This window comes from Oncorhynchus mykiss, chromosome 26, assembly GCF_013265735.2.
Source record: "Oncorhynchus mykiss isolate Arlee chromosome 26, USDA_OmykA_1.1, whole genome shotgun sequence".
Lineage (NCBI taxonomy): Eukaryota > Metazoa > Chordata > Actinopteri > Salmoniformes > Salmonidae > Oncorhynchus > Oncorhynchus mykiss.
In genome coordinates this window covers 25,067,509-25,092,822 of record NC_048590.1, presented here as the reverse complement: position 1 = coordinate 25,092,822, position 25,314 = coordinate 25,067,509, and the positions used below count along the sequence as shown (strand labels likewise).

At 45.8% G+C, this 25,314-nt stretch overlaps 1 protein-coding gene across 4 annotated transcripts; it reads right to left on the bottom strand.

Moving 5' to 3' along the window:
• Nucleotides 1-5,677: 5,677 nt before the first annotated feature.
• On the bottom strand, nt 5,678-25,211 carry LOC110506470 (protein mono-ADP-ribosyltransferase PARP6). Of its 4 annotated transcripts, none has more exons than XM_036963642.1 (23): nt 24,935-25,211; nt 23,549-23,690; nt 23,047-23,124; nt 22,361-22,455; nt 22,108-22,168; nt 21,904-21,994; nt 21,705-21,771; nt 20,222-20,371; nt 19,317-19,467; nt 14,153-14,284; nt 13,668-13,763; nt 13,393-13,485; nt 13,162-13,287; nt 12,919-12,981; nt 12,672-12,739; nt 12,407-12,455; nt 12,176-12,288; nt 10,856-10,928; nt 9,299-9,368; nt 8,205-8,299; nt 8,048-8,111; nt 7,844-7,928; nt 5,678-7,741 (listed from the first exon to the last, which is right to left on the bottom strand). In XM_036963642.1, exons 2-23 carry the CDS (start codon nt 23,549-23,551, stop codon nt 7,639-7,641), a joined length of 1,926 nt encoding a protein of 641 aa, XP_036819537.1. In that variant the 5' UTR covers nt 23,552-23,690; nt 24,935-25,211; the 3' UTR covers nt 5,678-7,638. The 4 variants fall into 4 exon arrangements, with proteins under 4 accessions (XP_036819537.1, XP_036819538.1, XP_036819536.1 ...); XM_036963643.1 differs by having other exon boundaries at nt 12,919-12,984; nt 14,153-14,206; XM_036963641.1 differs by having other exon boundaries at nt 12,919-12,984; nt 21,904-21,991.
• Between the last annotated feature and the right edge of the window lie 103 nt (nt 25,212-25,314).

Sequence of the window (25,314 nt, the reverse complement as noted above, 5' to 3'; positions counted from 1 at the left end):
CAAGAGCAGGAGCTCAGGGGAAATTCCTGCCTTCTGATGGGGATTTCGTGAAGGGAGATTGTAGAGGGCAAAGGAGATGCAAGGTGGAGGCTGCGTCCCGCAATATGCACAGCTTTATTTGGAAACTAGTTCACAGGGGCAGCCTTCAGCGCGCTGCATTCACCAGAGAAAGACAGAGAAACACGCCAAGCAAGTCAACATGCACACAGAGAGAGGAGAGAGAACATAAGCATGACAGACAGAAAGAGGGAGAGAGATACGGAGAGGATCGTAAACAGCAAAAACAGACATGCAGAGAGAGGCACAATGCTGAGAAAGACAGAAAGACTGGGGGATGGATAGAGAGAGAGAGAGAGAGAGAGTGAGAGAGAGAGAGAGAGAGAGATATGGAGAGAAAGAGTTAGAGACAGATACAGAGAGAGAGTTAGAGACAGAAAGTCAGACACAGATACAGAGAGAGAGTTAGAGACTGAGACAAACCAAGACTTCACAAAATGGGACAAACACCAAATTGAGACTCTGCACGCAGAATTCTGCAAAAATATCCCCCGTGTACAACGTAGAACACCAAATAATGCATGCAGAGCAGAATTAGGCCGATACCCACTAATTATCAAAATCCAGAAAAGAGCCGTTCAATTCTATAACCACCTAAAAGGAAGCGATTCCCAAACCTTCCATAACAAAGCCATCACCTACAGAGAGATGAACCTGGAGAAGAGTCCCCTAAGCAAGCTGGTCCTGGGGCTCTGTTCACAAACACAAACACACACACACCCTACAGAGCCCCAGGACAGCAACACAATTAGACCCAACCAAATCATGAGAAAACAAAACGATAATTACTTGACACATTGGAAAGAATTAACAAAAAAACAGAGCAAACTAGAATGCTATTTGGCCCTAAACAGAGAGTACACAGCGGCAGAATACCTGACCACTGTGACTGACCCAAAATTAAGAAAAGCTTTGACTATGGACAGACTCAGTGAGCATAGCCTTGCTATTGAGAAAGGCCGCCGTAGGCAGACATGGCTCTCAAGAGAAGACAGGTTATGTGCTCACTGCCCACAAAATTAGGTGGAAACTGAGCTGCACTTCCTAACCTCCTGCCCAATGTATGACCATATCAGAGAGACATATTTCCCTCAGATTACACAGATCCACAAAGAATTTGAAAACAAATCCAATTTTGATAAACTCCCATATCTACTGGGTGAAATTCCACAGTGTGCCATCACAGCAGCAAGATGTGTGACCTGTTGCCACGAGAAAAGGGCAACCAGTGAAGAACAAACACCATTGTAAATACAACCCATATTTATGCTTATTTATTTATCTTGTGTCCTTTAACCATTTGTACATTGTTAAAACACTGTATATATATAATATGACATTTGTAATGTCTGTATTGTTTTGAAACTTCTGTATGTGTAATGTTTACTGTTAAATTTTATTGTTTATTTCACTTTATATATTCACCTTATATATTATCTACCTCACTTGCTTTGGCAATGTTAACACATGTTTCCCATGCCAATAAAGCCCTTGAATTGAATTGAAAATTGACAGATACAGAGAGAGAGTTAGAGACAGATACAGAGAGAGAGAGTTAGAAACAGAGAGTTAGAGACAGATACAGAGAGAGTTAGAGACAGAGAGTTAGAGACAGATACAGAGAGAGAGTTAGAGACAGATACAGAGAGAGAGAGTTAGAAACAGAGAGTTAGAGACAGATACAGAGAGAGTTAGAGACAGAGAGTTAGAGACAGATACAGAGAGAGAGTTAGAGACAGAGAGTTAGCGACAGATTCAGAGAGAGAGTTAGATACAGAGAGTTAGAGACATATACAGAGAGAGAGTTAGAGACAGAGAGTTAGATACATATACAGAGAGAGTTAGAGACAGATACAGAGAGAGAGTTAGAGACAGAGAGTTAGAGACATATACAGAGAGAGAGTTAGAGACAGAGAGTTAGAGACATATACAGAGAGAGAGTTAGAGACAGAGAGTTAGAGACAGATACAGAGAGAGTTAGAGACAGATACAGAGAGAGAGTTAGAGACAGAGAGTTAGAGGCAGAGAGTTAGAGACAGATACAGAGAGAGAGTTAGAGACAGAGAGTTAGAGACAGATACAGAGAGAGAGTTAGAGACAGATACAGAGAGAGAGTTAGAGACATGTATGTGTAATGTTTACTGTAATGTTTACTGTTAATTTTTATTGTTTATTTCACTTTATATATTCACTTTATATATTATCTACCTCACTTGCTTTGGCAATGTTAACACATGTTTCCCATGCCAATAAAGCCCTTGAATTGAATTGAATTGAATTGAGTTAGAGACAGAGAGTTAGAGACAGAGAAGGGAGAGGCAAGATCACCCTCCTTGAGTCCATCTGTCATTGAGCAGGCTCTCATACCACAGGAATTGACAAGTGACTGTTGGGATGGACAGAGTGATATACAGTGCAATACTATATGAAGAAGATTGGCAAGAATCAAATCAATGATTTTGTGAATGGCATGTTAATGGAACGTATGGCTTTCTCATTTCTCTCTTGAGGTTCTACAAGCTCTACAGTATGAAGTGAGGGGGCCGAGGTGGCACATTGACAGACAACAGACTTCCATTGGGTGTCCTGTCTCTCTCCAGACAGAAGCCTGGAGGCTAACTGAGCTGGAGCAGCTAACATGGAGGGTAGTTCAATCAGGGGAGAGCTAGCTAGCGTCTGTCTGTTTGCCAGGTGTGATGTTAGCAGACAGGGGATGTGATGTGTGGATGTCATTAAGTCTGTGAAGTGGAAATAATAAAGAATTAGGGTTGTCTCAGAAGACAGGAGAATTAATCCAAAATGAATTACATGAAGGACGAGGAGGACGAGGAGGAAAAATCCACATTAGCTTATTTCCTCTCCTCTCTGCTTCAAGCAAGATAGGGGCCAATTTCAACTATTTCTCTGAACCACGAAAAAATGTAATTAATAAATGAGAGAGCAAATAAAAACAGATAAATTAGTGACGATGTGGGGGGAGAGAGAGAAGGAGAGAGAGAGAGAGAGAGAGAGAGAGAAGGAGAGAGAGAAGGAGAGAGAGAGAAGGAGAGAGAGAGAGAGAGAGAGAGAGAAGGAGAGAGAGAAGGAGAGAGAGAAGAGGATAGTCAGACAGAGGATAGAAATAGAGAGAGAAGGAGAGAGAGAGAGAGAGAGAGAGAGGAGAGAGAGAGAGCGAGAGAGAGAGAGAGAGAGAGAAGGATAGAGAGAAGGAGAGAGAGAAGAGGATAGTCAGACAGAGGATAGAAATAGAGAAGGAGAAGGAGAAGGAGGGGAGGAGATGGGCCATGGCAGAGGCAGTAGTCAAAGCCCTGTGGCTGCCAGATTGCCCTGGTCTTTTGTTCCTGGTGTTTTTCTGGAGAGGGCTGCCAGTGTTAGAGAGGCGGTGCTGCCGATTGTAATAAACGGCACTTGTAAATCACGGAGTAGAATTATACAGCATGCACATGGATCCATTCACCATCATGTGCAAAACGTGGCCAAAAACTCAAAGTGATAATTAAGACTTAGGGGGTGAATGGCAGAGACATTTGTGACAACGGAAAATGGCGTCTCCTGGCACTGGGGGAAACAGAAGGGCTCGGAGAGGCTGTGTGTCACAAAACATTACCCACGCAGCTGTTGGCTTTATGAGCAGAGCTGGTGTGCTCTTTCCCACCCCCTCACCCTTCTCTCTGGGTCGATATGCACAGTGGTGCTGTTCACTCCCAGTTTGTGACATTTTAAAGCAACATGTCCCCTTCTCACCTCACACTCCCCCTCAGGGAATAGACTGGGGAAAAGTGCAACAGCCCAATCATTTAAATCCACACACACACACACACACACACACACACACACACACACACACACACACACACTCACTCACACACATCATATTACCAAGTAAAAGCCACCAATTCAATCTGAACATTGTTAAGGTTTCTAAGGGAACTGTACTGGTTGCTCCTTGTGTAATGCAGTGTCTTTGGGCTGGTCTTTGGGCTTGTGTGTGTGTGTGTGGGTGTGTGTGTGTGTGTGACTGCACTGTACTCTGCAATCACACCTGCAACCCTGTACATGTAACTATTAACATGTAACTATTAACCAAATCTGCATGTGTGTGTGTGTGTGTGTGTGTGTGTGTGTGTGAATGTCTGTCCATTGTCCCCCCTGCACCAGAGTGCAGGTAGCGTAGACATATAGAGTCTGACTGGGAGGAAACCCTTAGCGCCCTGTTAAACCGGCAACCTCCTCTGTCACTCCTGTCTGCCGCCACTGCAGACAGGGGGCTGGAGCTGCAAGCGAAGAACCCGCGAGCTCAATAAAACTGTGGGTGATTAAACAACTCCCCTTAATTGCTCCTTTTGTGCGGGAATCAAACGGTCACACTGATTACACAGGTATGGGAGGGGCAGAGAGCTGACCGTGCCGACGACGCCGACGAGAGGGCCAGACACCTCTGCTAACCCTCTGCCTGCCCTCACGTCTCACATCACCACCTTTTTATCCCACTAAACTAAACAACCAGCGTCTGTGTGATCTGATGTGTGTGTGTGTGTGTGTGTGTGTGTGTGTGTGTGTGTGTGTGTGTGTGTGTGTGTGTGTGTGTGTGTGTGTGCATGTGTGAGTATGTGTCTCTGGCAGATAGGGAGAGCGAGGTAGAGAGACAGAGGAAGAGAGAGGGTTCTGAGGTGAGCGACACCAGAGCTCCCCACAGTGGACGGTTGTTGTATTGCAGCAGGCCAGCACAGTCCACACTCTGGGCTCTGAGCTAACAGCCAACTGGCCGTACTGCTGAGGGGACGAGCCAAACCCAGGGCATGTGTCCAACGTGACGCAGCATGTGTAAGATCACAGCAGCATGGGACCATACACATCATCTGCCAGTCACAGAAATGAAGACATTTCACTCAAACACAAGGCCCCGAACACAGCGCCTGTCAAATGGGTCAATATGAAAGGGAGGGGCTCAATTACTGTGCCCGCAAATACACACATTAAGTGCCTTTCAAGGGTCTGTAAGTACTTCACTGTAGTACTTCAATGCTCTCTCTCTCTCCACATTCACCACTTGTGAGACGCAGTAGCCATTTTGGTGCCAAAAACCCCATCATTTTAGAGTTTTGCAGTGGAGTGGCAGCGCCGGGCTCAGTCAGTTTCTACGGTCAGATTTAGAGAGTCAGAGTGGGAATTTGGCTGGAGAACAGGTCTTAACAACCCCTCTCTGAGGGAAAAGTGCTCCCTGCTGACGTCATATGAGCACCTACCTACCAACACCAAGCACAACAAACAGGTCTCCTGTTAATGCATTTGCCTGACCAAATCCCACAATTACTGGCATCACCACGATGCACCTGAACACCGGAGTGGCTTCAGCCTATAAATGTCATTTTTCATTGATGAAGTTAGATGTTTAATAAAACTGCCATTGATAGTCACGGTCGTGAGACACACTGCTACAACAGTCGGCATGGTGGACAGTAGTCACGTCTGGGTAGTCACACGGAGCGAGGACGCCCCCTGCAGTCTGCGAGACACCAGTGCATATTTTCATGTAACGTCGTACGGTAACAACACCCTTTCCGCTCCACCACGCAATCAACGACTCTCTAAACACTACGGAAAGAAAAGGAGGCAATTATTAAAATTGTGCAAAATCTTTATTCATTCCTTTCATCATATCTTTCCATCGTCGTCACCATCATGAACACACCACTGACAGAGAGGGACAAGAACAGATAGGGATCGGAATACAGTCACTCTTAATGCGGGGACAATAGGTATCAGCTGTCAACGGGCCCTACACACCGCAGCCAGAAGGAGCACTGGACAGTGAAGGCTGGGTAAGGTGTTTCCCCAGTCTTTTCATCTCTACAAACAATACTTGACTTGTGCAGATAGAGTCATTTCTCTCCCAACAGTACATTTCTCCTTCTCTGGTCCACATTTACATTTACAATACACTCTTGTTGTTGTTGTTCAACACCAACGACGCTCTGCATTTGTCCCCAGCACCTATTGCCAAGTCATGTTCAGTATGCATGTCCTAGTGAAGACATTTCACCATAAGGGACATTTAGTAGTTTAGTTTACTTTTACTCCAAATATAAATCTTTCTGTGGTTCCCTATCTTTCTACACACTAGACAGGTAGACCTTGAGACAGTCCGAGAGAGAGAGAGAGAGAGAGAGAGAGAGAGAGAGAGAGAGAGAACATACATTTTATCTGGGCTAGGCAAATGTTGAATAAGTGCAATGTCCAGTATAATGTACGATTGTACAGAAATTACGAATAACCCACACATACATACAGCTAATTGATAAACAGGGTAAATTATACACAGGGTTGCCGTTCCCCAAGGTAAACCGTAAATATGTAAGTAAAGCACAACAACATCCTGTTGGTAGAGCCATAGCCATATAATAACTCCATGTATTATATCTCTGAGTAGGGAGGGATAGTGTGCTGTAGGGCATGGATTCACCTGGGGTCACAGCCCTAGTCTCTCAGAGTGGGATGGACTGTACTTTATGGATCAAGTCACAAAGATAAGTCTATGGCCATGGCAGAACAGCTCCTCTTGTCAGTGTGATTTTCTCGAAGAATAGTGTTGCTATGGGTTTTGCATCATGCTCGCTCAGATTCAGCAGTCTAGGAGGCACCAGTATTCTCTGTGTCATCATTTTGACTCTCCGGTCTAATTTCCCTAAATGAAACGTCAGGAGAAGACAAGAAAAGGCTTTAGTCGACAGAGGGAGCAGGCTGTGGCTGTGTCTGTCTGTGACTAGTCTCTCCTGACAGACTGGTAACAACATTAGCCCGTGATGGATTCTCCTGTGCAACATACGATCATGTTACTCAACCAGAGGGCTTCAGGTCCCTCTCTCTGGGCTATCTGAAGACAAACTGACCCACAACACTGCTTTGACCCGGGAGATAATTGCATCTTGGCCCGTTAATTTATGTCATTAGTCAAAGAATAGGAAATAAACGGATCACTGAGAAAATGCCTACAACAAACACAATAAAATAACACATTTCTACATGCATGTAGATCCACCATTCAACACCCACAGGGGGGTGTAATAAACTAAACAGGACTCCTTCTTCTTCTTCTTCTTCTAGATATCCACAATGAGAACTGATGAATATAGATACACAGTCCAAAGGATTCTCCCATTTGCAGCTGATAAAAGAGAGTGGATGAGACTTGACAGTGGCTCAGGAGGAAATGAGAGACAGGGGGGGCTGAAAGGGGGCTGAAAGGGAAGTGAGTGTGTTCGTGCGCTTCAGCTCAGAGTGCGGGTGTGTGTGTGTGTGTGGCAAACCAGTCCAGCTAAGGTTTCCTTCATTCATCCCTGTGTTCTCCAGCACTATCTAGCCCACGGGTGTGGCTCACTGGAGCACAAAGGAGGAACTGTTACACAGGGAGAACAGAAAGCAGTGGAATATAAAGTGAGCAAAGGGAACGAGACTGTAGATATGAGGCGTAAAGATCATCAACCTCCCTCATCTGGTCTGAGTTTGTGTCTCCCAAATGTCTGTCTGTACTTAGATCTTCAGTACAGACCTGTTCCTCCAAGGGCCCCCGGGGAGCCTCCATTAGCTGGAGTAGATCTGAGTGCCGATCACACGCATGATCTCCTTCTGCACCTTGGGCTCCTGGGTGTTGATGTTGGCATCTCCCACCTGGCCGTCCTCGTACCTGCAACACAGAGGTGACCGTTCACAAATGTGTCTGTTAGCTGCCTGTCTTGCTGTGCGTCACGTAGAGTTCTAGGGGAACGATAAGAGTCGTGTTACTCACACGAAGAAGAAGCGCGTGCAAACGTGGTCGGACACAGGACACACCCAGATGTTGCCGTGCTTCTGCAGGTCCTTGGACGTGATCACTGAGACAGGCAGACAGCGAGACATGGAAGGGGTTAACAAAACACACCACAACACGACCAAGAACAATGGCTCAAATTGACCACGCTCGTCTGTACACGTCATGTGGTACAGTATTTACCTTCACAAAGGGCAATGCAGTTTAGATTCCGGCTCTGGAGAAACCTTGACTGGATAGGACGGCTCTGTGGAGGCAGCCAACACAGAGCATGATGTCATGCTCGGACACGTATCAACAGGGCAAATGGTTGTATGTCCTACGTGTATGAGTCTCTCACCATCAGACACTGCACCTGTGGAACGGTATTCATTCGGTTGTAACGCTGCACCAGCTCATCTTTGGTGGGCATGCGGTGCTGTCCTTTACCCATCCCTGAACACACACACACGGATGGGAACAAACGCAAAGCTGGTCAGATCTGTACAGGATGCTGAGAACATGTCAACAGCTGAACGTACGTTGAGTTCTGTTGATGGAACAACAGGTGAGGATGGCATAGGGTCAGGGTATTGCTCAACCTTACTTAAAGATGGCTGCTTGCTTACCCAGTTAGACCTAGACACACATGCACACAAACCTAGATGATATCAGATGACTACATGATCACAGCACGGTGTGATATGCAATGCACAGAGCCAGACACATACAGACCAGACCAGCAGCCCCACAGTGGACACACAGGACAATGTAGTGCAGGGACAGCACAGGTAGGTGAACCCAACCCAAAGATGAAGATGGACTGTACCAGAGACAGAGACAAGTCAGCTGAACAGAGCAGACACAACCAACAGTTTGAAGGACGAGGGGTGAGAGAGACAGAGAAAAAGACAGAGACTGAGAGAGAGAGACAGAGAGAGACAGAGAGAGAGACAGACAGACAGAGAGACAGACAGACAGACAGACAGAGTGATAGAAAGATAGAGAGACAGAGAGAGAGACAAAGACAGAGACAGAGAGAGACAAAGAGACAGAGAGACAAAGAGAGAGAGAGAGAGACAGAGAGAGAGACAGAGAGAAAGACAGCGAGATAGAGAGACAGAGAGAGAGACAGAGCGATAGAGAGAGAGAGAAAGAGAGAGAGAGAGAGAGAGAGAGAGAGAGACAGACAGAGAGAGAGACAGAGATACAGAGAGACAGACAGACAGACAGACAGACAGAGAGAGAGAGATAGAGTGATATAAAGATAGTCAGAGAGAGACAAAGAGACAGAGAGACAAAGAGAGACAGAGAGAGAGAGACAGAGAGAGAAAGACAGCGAGATACAGAGACAGAGAGAGACAGAGAGAGAGAGAGAAAGAGAGAGAGAGAGAGAGAGAGAGAGAGAGAGAGAGAGAGAGAGAGAGAGAGAGAGAGCAGGCCTTGGCTTCCTACCTGAGTATCCAAAGGAAATGCTGGAGATGGGGCTGAGATATATACCCTTTCCATAGGCTGCACCATGCAGCTTGCGTTGAAAAGAGCAAGGGGAAGAATCACTGAGAGTCCACCAGCACCACACACTCACACACTCAAAGACACACTGCCAGAGGAACATACACTCAGAGACACACACGCTCATACACACACACACACACACACACACACACACACACACACACACACACACACACACACACACACACACACACACACACACACGAGAGACACCACCAGGTGAAGTGCAATAGAAAAAGACACCTGCCTAAAGTGCAATACATTGACTATTGTTGGACCCCATAGTCTCCTGTTCCACTACCCACTGAGACCTCATAAGATGTTTAGGTGAGGTAACAAATGTCCATGCTGAAGTCTTGTGTTGAACATTCATGTAAATCATCCATAAGGACGTGGTGCTGCATCAGAACGCACGGCGACAGAACAAGGTGAGGATGAGGAGGAAGAGGATGAAGAAGACGGGGAATGTTTGATGGACATCCATGGCAGAGCAGAGGGGGTTTCAGCTCCAGTGGAGAGGTGACACCCACAGAAATACTTTGTGAGAGTGGAGGGTGAACTGGATGGAGAAAGAAGAATCCCTTCTTTGGAAAACAGAACGAGGGCTAGGAGACAGAGACACAATGAGATTTGCTGTGCAAGTTGAAGGGGTGAGAGAATGAACAAACAAACGCTCAAGGTGAGGAGGAGGGAGAGAGAGAGAGCGAGGGATGCAGAACAAGGGGATGAAAGACGAGTCTTCAAAGATCTAACAACAAAGGTTCTAATACTGTAATATGCTCATAATAAACCACTCACTGACAACAAACACCCTGCTGACTTCTCCCATGCATACGGCATAATATAATAACAGGAAGGAGCGAGATGGCATGTTTCAAAGGTGCAGACATTATGAACCTTAAGACATAAAAATAGATTGTCATGCATGTGGTTTAATGTCTTGTACAGGGTCTTGAACTACCAGGAGGTTCAGCCATATACCGTACATATTAAACATCATTAGGATCAGCATAGAGGTAAATAAGAGAGACAGTATAGGTGATGACCGTTACTAACCTTCCTTGGATCCCTCACCCACTCACCTACTCACCCACTGTGGATCCTCATAGCGAAACAGACATGGGGCGGGGCAGCAGTCACAACCTCTGACCTAGTCTACTCAGTGCTCTTAGTGGTCTACCCAGGCAGCCACGCCTCCAGCCAGGCCGACTGGTAACCCCCAGCCCCCCAGCAGACAACACAGCCCCTCCGCCTCTCTATCAGGACAGGAAGAGGCGTGGCGTCCACTGCTGTCAGAGCAGGAAACAGGAAGTGCTCGACATATGCCAGGGGAAAATTACCGGTGGGCCTGGCAATACAATGAGAGAGAAACCTGGCATCCGTTACTGTCAAAATGGATCAGCTGGACAGCCAACCTGCACTGTGTGTGAGGAGGACAGACAGGCGCTGTCCAAGGGAGGATGCGTCTTAGTTCAGCCAACTGCTGGATCTACATACCTGCAGTTTGGTATAAGAGGCATTGACTAGTCCATTTCTCAGAACGGAGTGCCAGTTCTCTATATGGGAACCACTAGAGCAGGTGCAGGGAGAGAGAGAGATAAGGAGAGCTGTGAATACTGAACACTTCTTCCTCAAACAGGGCTAGTGCTTTCTAAAGGCTCCAACAACGCTGTGCAGAGATCGTTCAAAATGGAATTATTGCCACTTTTGCATGCCAACCATTTATGGACATATTGTTATACTGTACCTAAAGTAAAGCATTCATGCCCGTGAGATATCTACATCTTATTGGCAATGCAATACGTCTGTTTCCACTGTGTTTTTGGCTGATTGTATGGGATAGTAATTCTATTTTCTCACATTTTCTAAACTTGCCATGTTTGTTTGCTAAAAACAGCAGGATGGCTGAGGACCTACAGCACAAGAAGAGCTCAGAAATCTCCTGATATTACATCACCCCTCCTTCTCTTTTCAACAGCAGGATGTTACGAGAATAGAAGTCTCAGTGGGAATACATCAAACTGTACCGTCTCTCATCTCTTATTGTCCTCAAATAAACCCCAGGGGTGAAACAGGGTAGCCATGCTGTTATTCTTAGCAGAGACAAAGTTCAAGAGGAGTGGTCGTTGAATTTAATTCAGCTAGCTCCCTGAGGGACTGAGACAGTTCTGATTGCTTTGAGATGGTCTCATGCATGCTTCTGCTTCGTGCCTTTCGGCATGGCTGTCTGACTCTGTCTGTCGCTCACACTGATGTCTCTACATCAGGGACCCAGTACTGATGGGAAAACAGGGTGTGGTGTTTGCTCACTGTGCCGTCAGCTGGTGGATGCTGTAACTACCAGCTATGTGGGACTATATTATGTGTCTCTGTCTATAAGACGGCAGGTAGCCTAGCAGTTAGAGAGGCGACCCAGCAACCGGAGGGTTGCCAGTTTGAATCCTGGGTCTGACGTGAAAAAGAAAATCGGTGTGGAAGTGAGCTGGCACCCGGAGGATGCGGGTATCTAATCCTAAATGCGTTGCCTGCCATTGTACCCTTGAGCAAGGCACTTAACCACCCACAACAACTGCTCCATGGGCGCCCAGTGTGGCAACCCCCTGCTCCAACCTCTCCAACCTGTATGTTTGAGTGTCTTTGGGAGGGGATGGGATACATTTCGGTTGGACTTTGTGTACAATTTACGAATAAAGTTATCTCAAACTTAATAAAACATAGTACCTATTCTGTGGTTAAGGGGAGGTTGTTGCTGCCATATACTGTATTAGGGACCACTACAGGGGAGTGGCACCCTTAGGGGAGAGAGAGGGGACTCACTGGAAGGCAAAGGTGCTGCCGTAGAGCTTCTTGGCCGTGCGAAAGCGTGCCTCCTTGGCAGGCGGGCTGCTGAGTAACAGGAACTGGTGGGATGTGTGCATGAACTTCAGTTGCTATAGGACAGAGAGAGAGACGGAGGGAAGGAGAGAGAGAATAGAGAATCATGTACTGGAGAACACACGGCAACAGTTACGAGGAAGAGCAGACACCAGAGATCTGTGTTATTCATACCCTGCTCAGAGGCAGCTTGACGATATGGGATCGGTTACTGGATATGATCCTAGAGACGGAGAGAGGGAGAGAGAGGGAGAGAGGGAGAGAGGGAGAGAGAGGGAGAGAGGGAGAGAGAGGGAGAGAGGGAGAGAGGGAGAGAGGGAGAGAGAGGGAGGAGAGAGGATGGGATAGGGCGGGGAGAAGAAAAACAGGTTAGTGAAAGAGGCAGAACAAGGTTGGAGGTTTAGATTGCAGGAGGTGTAAGCAGAGACCTTCTACCTACCACTGTAGTAGAGGGTGAGCCAGGGGGTCCAGTTTGTCCATCTGTTTCTTAATCTCCAGATATGAGCCCTGGAAAAGACAGCTTTCATTATTTCACACCCCACTATCCTTTCGTCACTAGACTATCAGATCTAAATATGACAAGGAGACGATTCAACGCAACAACACATATATAGTCTCTTTTTTTACAGCCCAAGTCCAGCACAGGACTGCCCTTCCTTCATCCCAGCCTCCCCCAGCTTCAGTACCTGGGTCATCTCGCGGATGGACATGACACTGTCCAGTGCTTTTTGCAATCTCTCATAGTTCTTCTTCTGTGACCAGGGAGCAAGATGGAGCCACAGAGACAGGCGTCAGAAGGACAGGGAGAGAGACAAACATTGGATTAATACCTACAACCCATTCAATGAGCCCAAAGTAATGTTCTAGAATGTTATCACATATACCAGACAACATGTATCGTGGTGTGTAACCACAGCAACAGTAGTAACCTTTGGGTTGAAGGCCAGAGTCTTGGGGTCGTTGGGGTCGACCACAGACGGGTAGGGTTCAAAGATGATGCTTTTACGAGGAGACTCCAGAGCAGCCCGACACATAGCCACCAGCAGATCCACCACCTAGGCATCAACATGAAAGCCCATCAGTTATCACCACATAGACAGGGACAGACAGACCAGACAAGGGGATAGAGAAAGTGTGTGTGTTGTTAGTCAGGCAGTCACCTCTGCTCCAGTGGCCACCTCCTCTGCTGCTCCTGACATCACACCCAGAGTGTAGAAGGAGAACACACACAGCTCTCTAGTGCACACAGCTGGCTGCACACCCACACACACACACACACACACACACACACACACACACACAGGGCAAGTGGTACACACACGTACACAAACAAACATCAATCTGAGTGGAACAGAGAAACTTGCTCATAACTGAATTGAAACGTTTACATTTTAACGTTCACTTCACACTGTATGTTTTCTGTAATGTGGTCTACCTTCAACATGGATCCGTTCTGAAAGACGTGCTGCTCGTCACAGACCACACAGTACTCATTGAGAGTGGGGATCCTCTGCTCCGAGTATTTCATTATCTGTCGGGAGACAAAACATGGTATTCCTGCTAATCACTCCCTCCTCTCCTCCAGCACCATGTATCACTATCCTATGATGACATCATCAGCTGACTTGGCCTCTTATCAACGCTTTAGTCTGTCACTTTACCCAGGGTTGAAACAAACCCATCATACACGGGCACATTAAATATAAAGATAAAACACTTCCTCATTTCAACTTTCATGAATCAAACAAACAGTGGTGGAGACCTTCTTTAAGCACACACTATGTCCTCTAACTCCTGTACGTGTGATTGACCCTTGATAGTCCTATCAGTGTTTGTGCTTTGGAGTTGTTTTGGAAGGACGTTCAGAGTGAACTAAAAGCCTATTTAGGGCCCTAGCTTTGTCCTTGAGGTCTTATCTACCTGTACTAAGAAGCCATACTCCAAGGTAGGGATGTTCTTGCAGTGTCCGCCCGCCTGGGATGAGAAAAACAATTCAATCAGCTGCCTCGTGGTAATCTGCGCTGGGGCCCTGGCCGCCGGGACAGCCACAGTCTGATGGGTACAGTGAAGACAAAGCATTATGGGACACGGCGCCAGCCATGGTCAGGTATGGGTAGGGAGAGGCTCAGGAAGGAAGGTAAGGTACAGTACTGTAGGTGTGTTGGTTGGGGGAGGGGAACATTCAAAGTTGTCAGGTAGTTCAAAGCGAGAAAACAATTAGATAGTGTGGATAATAGAATGGGGAAATAGTTGTTTGTTACGAGTAATGCTCTGAATTCATGTCCTTTCTGATATGGATGATGTATTGTATTGTGTGACTGTTAGCTGTACGGTCACAGTGACGTTTTTAATGCAATAGAATACCCATCAAAATACACATGTGCAATTTCATGAGGTGCAATAATTGGGCTCTGTGCAATACACTGCACAATTATTAGGCAAGTGAGTATTCTTATCTTATCATTATTTCTAAGCACATTTTCCAGCTCCGAACCATATAAACTTGAATGCTTATTGGATTGAATCATTTTCAGGTGATATGTATTTTCGTAATGAGGGAGGGTGTGGCGAAATGTGAATAACACCTTATATCAAGATATAATTATTAGGCAGCTTCATTACCTCAGGTAAAATGGGCCAAAAAAGAGATGTAACTGAGACTGAAAAGTCAAAAATTTTAAAATGCCTTTCAGACGGAAGCAACACTCTTGAAATAGCTCAACTATTGAGGCGTGACCACCGGACAATTAAACGTTTTGTTTGCGAATAGTCAACTGGGGGCGTAAAGAACGAGTGGAAAAGAAAAGGCACGAATGAACTGCAAAAGACTTGAGAAGAATTAAACATCAAGCTACCAGGAACCCATTATCCTCCAGTGCCACCACATTCCAGAACTAAGAAGAATTAAACGTCAAGCTACCAGGAACCCATTATCCTCCAGTGCCACCATGTTCCAGAGCTGAGAAGAATTAAACGTCAAGCTACCAGGAACCCATTATCCTCCAGTGCCACCATATTCCAGAACTGAGACGAATTAAACGTCAAGGTACCAGGAACCCATTATCCTCCAGTGCCACCATATTCCAGAGCTGAGAAGAATTAAACGTCAAGCTACCAGGAACCCATTATCCTCCAGTGCCACCATATTCCAGAGCTGAGAAGAATTAAACGTCAAGCTACCAGGAACCCATTATCCTCCAGTGCCACCATATTCCAGAGCTGAGAAGAATTAAACGTCAAGCTACCAGGAACCATTTATCCTCCAGTGCCACCATATTCCAGAACTGAGAAGAATTAAACGTTAAGCTACCAGGAACCCATTATCCTCCAGTGCCACCATGTTCCAGAGCTGAGAATAATTAAACGTCAAGCTACCAGGAACCCATTGTCCTCCAGTGCCACCATGTTCCAGAGCTGAGAAGAATTAAACGTCAAGCTACCAGGAACCCATTGTCCTCCAGTGCCACCATGTTCCAGAGCTGAGAAGAATTAAACGTCAAGCTACCAGGAACCCATTATCCTCCTGTGCCACCATGTTCCAGAGCTGAGAAGAATTAAACGTCAAGCTACCAGGAACCCATTATCCTCCAGTGCCACCATGTTCCAGAGCTGAGAAGAATTAAACGTCAAGCTACCAGGAACCCATTGTCCTCCAGTGCCACCATGTTCCAGAGCTGAGAAGAATTAAACATCAAGCTACCAGGAACCCATTATCCTCCAGTGCCACCATATTCCAGAGCTGAGAAGAATTAAACGTCAAGCTACCAGGAACCATTTATCCTCCAGTGCCACCATATTCCAGAACTGAGAAGAATTAAACGTTAAGCTACCAGGAACCCATTATCCTCCAGTGCCATCATGTTCCAGAGCTGAGAAGAATTAAACGTCAAGCTACCAGGAACCCATTATCCTCCGGTGCCACCATGTTCCAGAGCTGAGAAGAATTAAACGTCAAGCTACCAGGAACCCATTGTCCTCCGGTGCCACCATGTTCCAGAGCTGAGAAGAATTAAACGTCAAGCTACCAGGAACCCATTATCCTCCAGTGCCACCATGTTCCAGAGCTGAGAATAATTAAACGTCAAGCTACCAGGAACCATTTATCCTCCAGTGCCACCATATTCCAGAACTGAGAAGAATTAAACGTTAAGCTACCAGGAACCCATTATCCTCCAGTGCCATCATGTTCCAGAGCTGAGAAGAATTAAACGTCAAGCTACCAGGAACCCATTATCCTCCGGTGCCACCATGTTCCAGAGCTGAGAAGAATTAAACGTCAAGCTACCAGGAACCCATTTTCCTCCGGTGCCACAATGTTCCAGAGCTGAGAAGAATTAAACGTCAAGCTACCAGGAACCCATTATCCTCCAGTGCCACCATGTTCCAGAGCTGAGAAGAATTAAACGTCAAGCTACCAGGAACCCATTATCCTCCAGTGCCACCATGTTCCAGAGCTGAGAAGAATTAAACGTCAAGCTACCAGGAACCCATTATCCTCCAGTGCCACCATGTTCCAGAGCTGAGAAGAATTAAACGTCAAGCTACCAGGAACTTATTATCCTCCAGTGCCACCATGTTCCAGAACTAAGAAGAATTAAACATCAAGCTACCAGGAATCCATTATCCTCCAGTGCCACCATATTCCAGAACTGAGAAGAATTAAACGTCAAGCTACCAGGAACCCATTATCCTCCAGTGCCACCATGTTCCAGAGCTGAGAAGAATTAAACATCAAGCTACCAGGAACCCATTATCCTCCAGTGCCACCATGTTCCAGAGCTGAGAAGAATTAAACGTCAAGCTACCAGGAACCCATTATCCTCCAGTGCCACCATGTTCCAGAGCTGAGAAGAATTAAACGTCAAGCTACCAGGAACCCATTATCCTTCAGTTCCACCATATTCCAGAGATGAGAAGAATTAAACGTCAAGCTACCAGGAACCCATTATCCTCCAGTGCCACCATATTCCAGAACTGAGAAGAATTAAATGTCAAGCTACCAGGAACCCATTATCCTCCAGTGCCACCATATTCCAGAGCTGAGAAGAAATAAACGTCAAGCTACCAGGAACCCATTATCCTCCAGTGCCACCATGTTCCAGAGCTGAGACGAATTAAACGTCAAGCTACCAGGAACCCATTATCCTCCAGTGCCACCATGTTCCAGAGCTGAGAAGAATTAAACGTCAAGCTACCAGGAACCCATTATCCTCCAGTGCCACCATGTTCCAGAGCTGAGAAAAATTAAATGTCAAGCTACCAGGAACCCATTATCCTCCAGTGCCACCATGTTCCAGAGCTGAGAAGAATTAAACGTCAAGCTACCAGGAACCCATTATCCTCCAGTGCCACCATGTTCCAGAGCTGAGAAGAATTAAACGTCAAGCTACCAGGAACCCATTATCCTCCAGTGCCATCATGTTCCAGAGCTGAGAAGAATTAAACGTCAAGCTACCAGGAACCCATTATCCTCCAGTGCCACCATGTTCCAGAGCTGAGAAGAATTAAACGTCAAGCTACCAGGAACCCATTGTCCTCCAGTGCCACCATGTTCCAGAGCTGAGAAGAATTAAACGTCAAGCTACCAGGAACCCATTATCCTCCAGTGCCAATATGTTCCAGAGCTGAGAAGAATTAAACGTCAAGCTACTAGGAACCCATTATCATCCAGTGCCACCATGTTCCAGAACTGAGAATAATTAAACGTCAAGCTACCAGGAACCCATTATCCTCCAGTGCCACCATGTTCCAGAGCTGAGAAGAATTAAACGTCAAGCTACCAGGAACCCATTATCCTCCAGTGCCACCATGTTCCAGAGCTGAGAAGAATTAAACGTCAAGCTACCAGGAACCCATTAGCCTTCAGTGCCATCATATTCCAGAACTGAGAAGAATTAAACGTCAAGCTACCAGGAACCCATTATCCTTCAGTGCCATCATATTCCAGAACTGAGAAGAATTAAACGTCAAGCTACCAGGAACCCATTATCCTCCAGTGCCATCATATTCCAGAACTGAGAAGAATTAAACGTCAAGCTACCAGGAACCCATTAGCCTTCAGTGCCACCATATTCCAGAGCTGCAACCTACCAGAAGTACAAGGTGTCAAGTGCTCAGAGACATGGCCAAGGTCAAGAAGGCTGAAACACCACCACCACTGAATAAGATTCACAAGTTGAAGCATCAAGATTGGGCAAAGAAACACCTGAAGACAGATTTTTCTCGGGTTTTATGGACAGATGAAATGAGAGTGACTCTTCATGGACCAGATGGATGGGCCCGTGGCTGGATCAGTAATGGACACAGGCCACCACTTTGAGTCAAGCGCCAGCAAGGTGGAGGAGGGGTACTGGTATGGGCTGCTATCATTAAGGATGAGGTAGTTGGACCTTTCTGGGTTGAAGATGGACTGAAACTCAACTCCTAAACCTACTGCCAGTTTCTGGAACATTCTTTCTTCAAGCAGTGGTACAGGAAGAAGTCCTCAGCATTCAAGAAGGCCTTTATGCAGGACAATGCTCCATCACCTGCATCCAAGTACTCCACTGCTTGGCTAGCCAGCAAGGGCCTCATAGATGCCCGAATAATGATCTGGTCCCCTTCCTCACCTGACTTAAATCCTATTGAGAACTTCTCAAACTTGAGATTTACAGTGAGGGAAGACAATACACCTCTTTGAACAGAATTTGGGAGATCAAGAATCTGACAGACTCCATGGATGGTGGCTATATTGGTCACTGAATATTTTTGAAAGGCCCAAAATGTTATTTAATTGTCATTTTGTGTTACTTATTTGTTACAATTACTCTAAAAATTGAGAATAAACAAGTGAATTGGGAGAAATTATTTTTGTAAATTAGTTGCCTAATAATTGTGCACACATATATTTCCCTGAGAAAGACAAAACTCACTTTTCCTTTGCTAAACGTTCAGGTTGGAGGTTCAATAACATTTTGGATTGACTGAGCGCATTCTGTCTGTTCAACAATAACATTGTGTTGTCTGTGCTGATGTGTATAGGGGTAAGAGGGCCAGTCAGGACAGGGGTGTGTGATGGTGGTGGTGAGGGGAGGTGACCTCCGACCTGGCTGTTGGGGGGGTAGCTGAACAGCTCCCCCTTGGGGTTCTTCATGGTGCAGGAGATGGAGCGATTCATGAGCCGGGTCACCCTCAGCTCTGGAACACTCAGCTTCCCCTTCAGAACCGTGTCCTGGATCAGAGGGAAGCTGGGGGACCTGGGAACACACAGACACACAACCCAGAGACCATCAATGGATAGACCTGGAAGTATACAGCACATACACATACAGACAGTCATTCAGACACCTATGGAAGAAAATTATACAAACACGAAAGTTCAGAGCAACTAATTGGTGAGTATGTTTACATGCACACTAATAATTTGATATTAAGCTAATTATGGCAAATACTAGTTTGGCACTAGTCATGTAAACACCTTACTCTGATTATCTTATTCTGCGTAAGGTCAAGCAAAGTAAAAGCATAACCCAGTTAAAACACCTCCATTTTCTAGCAATCTAGGACATGTGAACACCTTTATTGGAGTGCCTGTGTTGTATTTGATCTGCGCGTGAGCTCCCTCGAGTGAAGTGAGTTCGGGAAAATGTCTTTAAAATAGTTTACACACACAAACTTTATATGTCCAAACTCAAATAGGCTTCCCAAAAATAACATGGTCCCCGTGATAGAATGTTAACTTTGATTGCCAATTTTCTACATTTTTCCATCAGGAAGCCTGTCCCTGTGTAGAGGATTGTAAGCGAAATTGTTCTTCTTGCAAACCATGTAAACGTTTTAATCTAAACATTACATTAAATCAGAGTATTCACAAGAACTGTTTTATTGAATGGATGTAAACATACCCATTGACTACTGAGATGACAGTGATGATGAAATCTGACCAGGATAGTGAATGTGAAGCTATAATAGTATCCGGGTCAGTACTAGAAACTGTAATAGGAGCCATACTTGGGGATGGGAGAGAAGATGCTGAGTCCTGCGCGGAACTTCTTAATGGTTCCCCCGGCCTTGAACCAGCTGTGTCTCTTCTCCTGCTGGGCCTTCAGGAACTCATTACTGAGGTGCTTCCACTGCTGGGACGTGAACGTACTCAGGATCCTACAGGGCAGACAGCACAACCAGTCACAATCACTGAATTCGGACGAAATTAGCAGATGTCATTGACTCTACTGGAAATTTAGGTACATAATATACACTAAATTACCAAAAGTATGTGGACACCTACTCGTCGAACATCTCATTCCAAAATCATGGGCATTAATATGGAGTTGGTCCCTCCCTTTCTGCTATAACAGCCTACAGTCTTGTTGGAACATTGCTGAGGGGACTTGCTTCCATTCAACCACATTGAGAATTAGTGAGATCGGGCACTGATATTGGGCGATAATGCCTGGCTCGCAATCGGTGCTCCAATTCATTCCAAAGATATTCGGTGGGGTTGAGGTCAGTCAAGTTCTTCCACGCCGATCTAGACAAACCATTTCTGTATTGACCCCGCTTTGGGCACAGGGGCATTGCCATGCTGAAACAGGAAAGGGCCTTCCCCAAAGTGTTGCCACAAAATTGGAAGCACAGAATTGTGGATGCTGTAGCGTTAAGATTTCCCTTCATTGGAACTAAGGGGCCTAACCCGAACCCTGAAAAACAGCCCCAGACCATTATTCCTCCTCCTTCAAACTTTACAGTTGGCACTGTGCATTCGGGTAGGTAGGGCTCTCCTGGCATCCACCAAACACAGATTTGTCCGTTGGACTGCCAGATGGTGAAGTGTGATTCATCACTCCAGAGAACGTGTTTCCACTGCTCCAGAGTCCAATGGTGGCGAGCTTTACACCACTCCAGTCGACAATTGTAATTGCGCATGGTGATCTTAGACTTGTTTGCGTCTGCTTGGCCATGGAAACCCATTTCCTGAAACTCCTGACGAACAGTTCTTGTGCTGACATTGCTTCCAGAGGCAGTTTGGAACTCAAATACTGAGTGTTGCAAACGAGGACAGACCATTTTTACGCGCTACACGCTTCAGCACTCTGTGGTCTCTGCGTTCTGTGGTCCCATTCTGTGGCCTACCAATTCGCGGCTGAGCCACTGTTGCCCGTAGACATTTCCACTGCACAATAACAGCACTTACCGTTGACCAGGGCAGCTCTCTAGGGCAGACAATTGAATGTCACTGAGCACTTCAGTAAGGCCATTCTACTGCCAATGTTTGTCTATGGAGATTGCATGGCGGTGTGCTCAATTTTATACACCTGTCAGCAATGGGTGTGGCTGAAGGGGCGTCCACATACTTTTGCATTGATAGTAGAAGTTGTATAGGTGTCATTGAAAATGGTGGAAATCTTGTGAAATTAGCGTAGGACCCATGGATTGCCTCTCTGAACCAGAATGTGAGGAATTGTGAGTGGCATGTGACTCGAGTAGGACTCACTTCTTGAGCTGCAGGCCCAGGCTGAAGCCCTCTTTATTGGAGGGCTGGAACACCTCCACTGACGGTTCTGAGAATAGATGACTCATTATTATGCAACACATAGGAGTGAAGAACTCAGCTCTGATTACACAAACACAGGCAGGCAAACGCATGCACACACACACACACACACACGCACAGCCACTGGGGCTCTGCTCACCCGGTCCATCTAGGTACTGCGAGAGTGAGAAGCGCAGTCTCAGAATGATGGGCTCTGTTCGGATGACCTTCCAGGCTGTTGCCACCTCCTCCTGGAACAAACACATACACAAACACACACACACACATATGATATACACATACACTGTCTACTATGATGAATTGTAATACTGGAATGCCCATAGAAAATAAAATGAAAACTCACATCCAAGAAACTGATGTTAATCTGAAGGTCAATGTCCACATCATCAATGGTTCCATACTCTCTGAAAGAAGAAGAATAGCAAACATACAGATTTAATAATCACATAAACTGATCAGCTTTTCCATGCTAAGAAACTTGACATCTCAGTGGATCTGATGTTGTCTGGAGCAACGTATTTGCTAATCATGACAATAACAGTCAGTGGTCTTGGTTTCCAGACTTGGCTGTGGCGACTGTGTGTGTACTGTAGTACCTGACAGAGACAGCACTGTCGGTATAGATGTCCTTCACTGCCTCGATGTCTGCATCCAGTTGGGGATGTCGGTACAGGTCAGCAGCACAGCTCCCCTACAGGACGGGAGGGGCACAGGTCAGACCACTGAATTATCCATGGAGATGCTGCTGTAGCCTCCATTTACAGTAATATGAGCTAGCTCTGATACTCATGTATGAAATGACTGTAGTATTAGACAAGGCACAGGGCCAGTCCAGTTCTGCTGTCTCACAGGACTGTATCTGTGTGTCTCTCTATCTCTAGTTCCATCTTCTATCTGTCTCGTTATCACACACATATATCAGTGCCGACAAACAGGCTCTCATCTCTTGGTCGATGGTCTGAATCCAATGGAGAATAGGCTTTTAAAACCGGACTGAATTTACAGTACTTTCAAACCGAGCCTTTTAGAGATAACTTTTTGTAAAAAGCTGATTGAAAGATGAACATATTGTGTATGTCACATAGGATTTGATGTAATAAGATAACAGTTTCTGAGGACCACTACGGGGAGTTCTGAAGACCCCAAGTGATGATTCTGATTGTATTGGACCAAAGAGCCTAGCGGGCAAAACTGGTTGAAATGATGTCATTATGACATTTTGTCCGGTTTGCCCTCTGGGAGGGATAGGAGGCCTGGGAGGTTGTCATGACGGCTTGGGTACCTGGATCCCATAGAGGAACTGCTCCGACTCATTCTCCCCATCTGATTCCTCATCAGTCCAGGACTGGCCTTTGATGTCCTGCAGGCATACAGACAGATGTGAAACGCCATTCTAGTTATTATCGCTCCATCTCCCATCCTTTCTCTCTCTCTGTCCATTTAGCTGCCAGGTCTTCAAAGACTTCCAAATAAAGCTTTTGATGTCACATCAAAGGGATGGACGGAGATCCATTTGGATAAACAAAGTACAACTAGACATGAAATAAGCCACATATAGTCAATACATTATTTGCATAAACACGACGATTCCCTATTATGTTTTTGTTTGGCTTAGTAGTTATCGACAGCAAGGCATCTCGCCTTATATATCTAATTAAATATCTACATACATCAGCCATTCCGACTGTATCTATTATGATAACTGCAGTCTGATGATAAACAGAGACTACAGTACTACGTCTATGATACTACCATTGGATATGGTGTTATAAGAGTTGTCTCACCATTGGGTCTGTTGTTCATAGGGGTTTCTCAGACAGGGTTAGGCTTCTCCCATCCATCCATAACAGCTGAGCTCCATGTAGGTGGAGGGACTGAGGTTGAAGTCTGGCCTGGTCACTCGGACTTCCTCTCGAACCGTGGTACCTAATCATTTGGCATGAGAGACAGGTGGAACACGAACAATAATCTTACAGTAATGTCTCTTATTTCAGCATTTTTTACGAAGCATCTACCTTTAATAAACACAGCTTACTAAACAGTGATGCAATGATGTTTTCCGCATTGCCACTTCCTAATGGTGGCCTCCTTTTCCCCTTTTTCTTTCAATCATCTGCACTCCACCGTGCCATGTATCCTAGCAACAGCCACTTCTGCCGTCTGTCACCCTCCCATTAATCACAGTGAAGACAGAGAGTGTGTGGGAGAGAGAGGCTTTACGTGTTGTGCTTTGTGCACAATTTTATGTTTAGGTCATCTGAATATTCAACAGAATCTTCATCTAACCTTTTCAATCTGTGCACAAAAGGTAAGGAAAGGGCCGTCCATTTGATGAAATCACTTCATTGTATTACCTGCACTCTCAAGTTTAGGAATCGTCGTGCAAAATATTTACCTGGCCGAATTAGGAGTTAAAGCCCGGAAGAGATATATTTCTCCCAGGGCATTTTTGACATTTTCTCAGCATCCTAAAATTGTGATATTTCAACAGAGGTATCATCATCAGCCATTAAGCTCTCAGACCTCACAATGACCTCAGAGGATGAGATCACTGTGCTAGATGGCACCAGGTGTGTACTTTTACAAACTGAATCTATGATATATCCCTAACAGCTCCTAACAAAAACATAATAGTGTTCCAGATTATACCGCACTTCCCTCCACATATTCCAGCTGCCATAGCTTTACATTCAGATGTAAACACATCAGACATTGTGTCCCCTAAGCTAAACACAACATGCACTGAGGGCAATACATAATGGTAATGGACTCCTGTCTACTGTATCGATGCTCATAGTTGAATACAGGTTGTTGGCACAGAACCCACTAATAAAATCACAACACATACACAGCCTGTGGCTGTTAGAGTCAACGACAAATCCAACGATGCCTCCTCTACCAGAAACGTATGAGTCAATAAAAATGAAGAAACACTTTGTCTCTCTCTGTCTCTCTCTCTCCCACTCACCATTATCACCCCCCCTTCCTCCTCCTGTCCTCTCCCGCCTGCATTGCCATTTCCCGACCCCCTCTCGCCTCTCTCTGTCATCTCACATACAGATAGAGATGCAAACTGACCCCCTCCCCTCATCCCCTCAATGAGAATTAAACACACGCAGAGGCATGCAGCTTTCCCCCTCCCCCACCTCTCCTCCGGCTGACACGCTTACCTATACAGGAGCTGGAGATGGAGGATGGAGATGGAGGATGCTGTCCTTGGTCCTGATCCTTCTGATCCTTTCCCTCTTAAAGGGAACACCTGCTTTTATATCCTTGCTATGTCCCCCCTGAATGAAAAATGAAAATACAATTATTTAAAAAACAGCAGTGAGAATTGTAAATGCCAAAATGGCTGCCTCCCTCTCGCTCCCTGTCAGCATCAGCCTCTCTGCTTCCCGGTGGCTGCTCTATGTCTGTGTTTATCTATTGCAGATCTCAACTCATACTGACGTCTTATTTTTTGCCTGACAACACTGAGGGGCCTGAGCATGCTCAGTTGGAGCTAGCAGCTGGTCATGTGACTTGCAGCTGACTATGTTTCTGCTAAGGG

Excerpts from the sequence above, each read along its gene's own strand:
- LOC110506470 (XM_036963640.1), bottom strand. Across the intron at positions 12,985-13,161 it reads CTCTGGCCTTCAACCCAAAG|AAGAAGAACTATGAGAGATT; the intron begins GTTACTACTGTT and ends CCCTGGTCACAG. Across the intron at positions 7,929-8,047 it reads CTGCATTGCCCTTTGTGAAG|TGATCACGTCCAAGGACCTG; the intron begins GTAAATACTGTA and ends TGCCTGTCTCAG.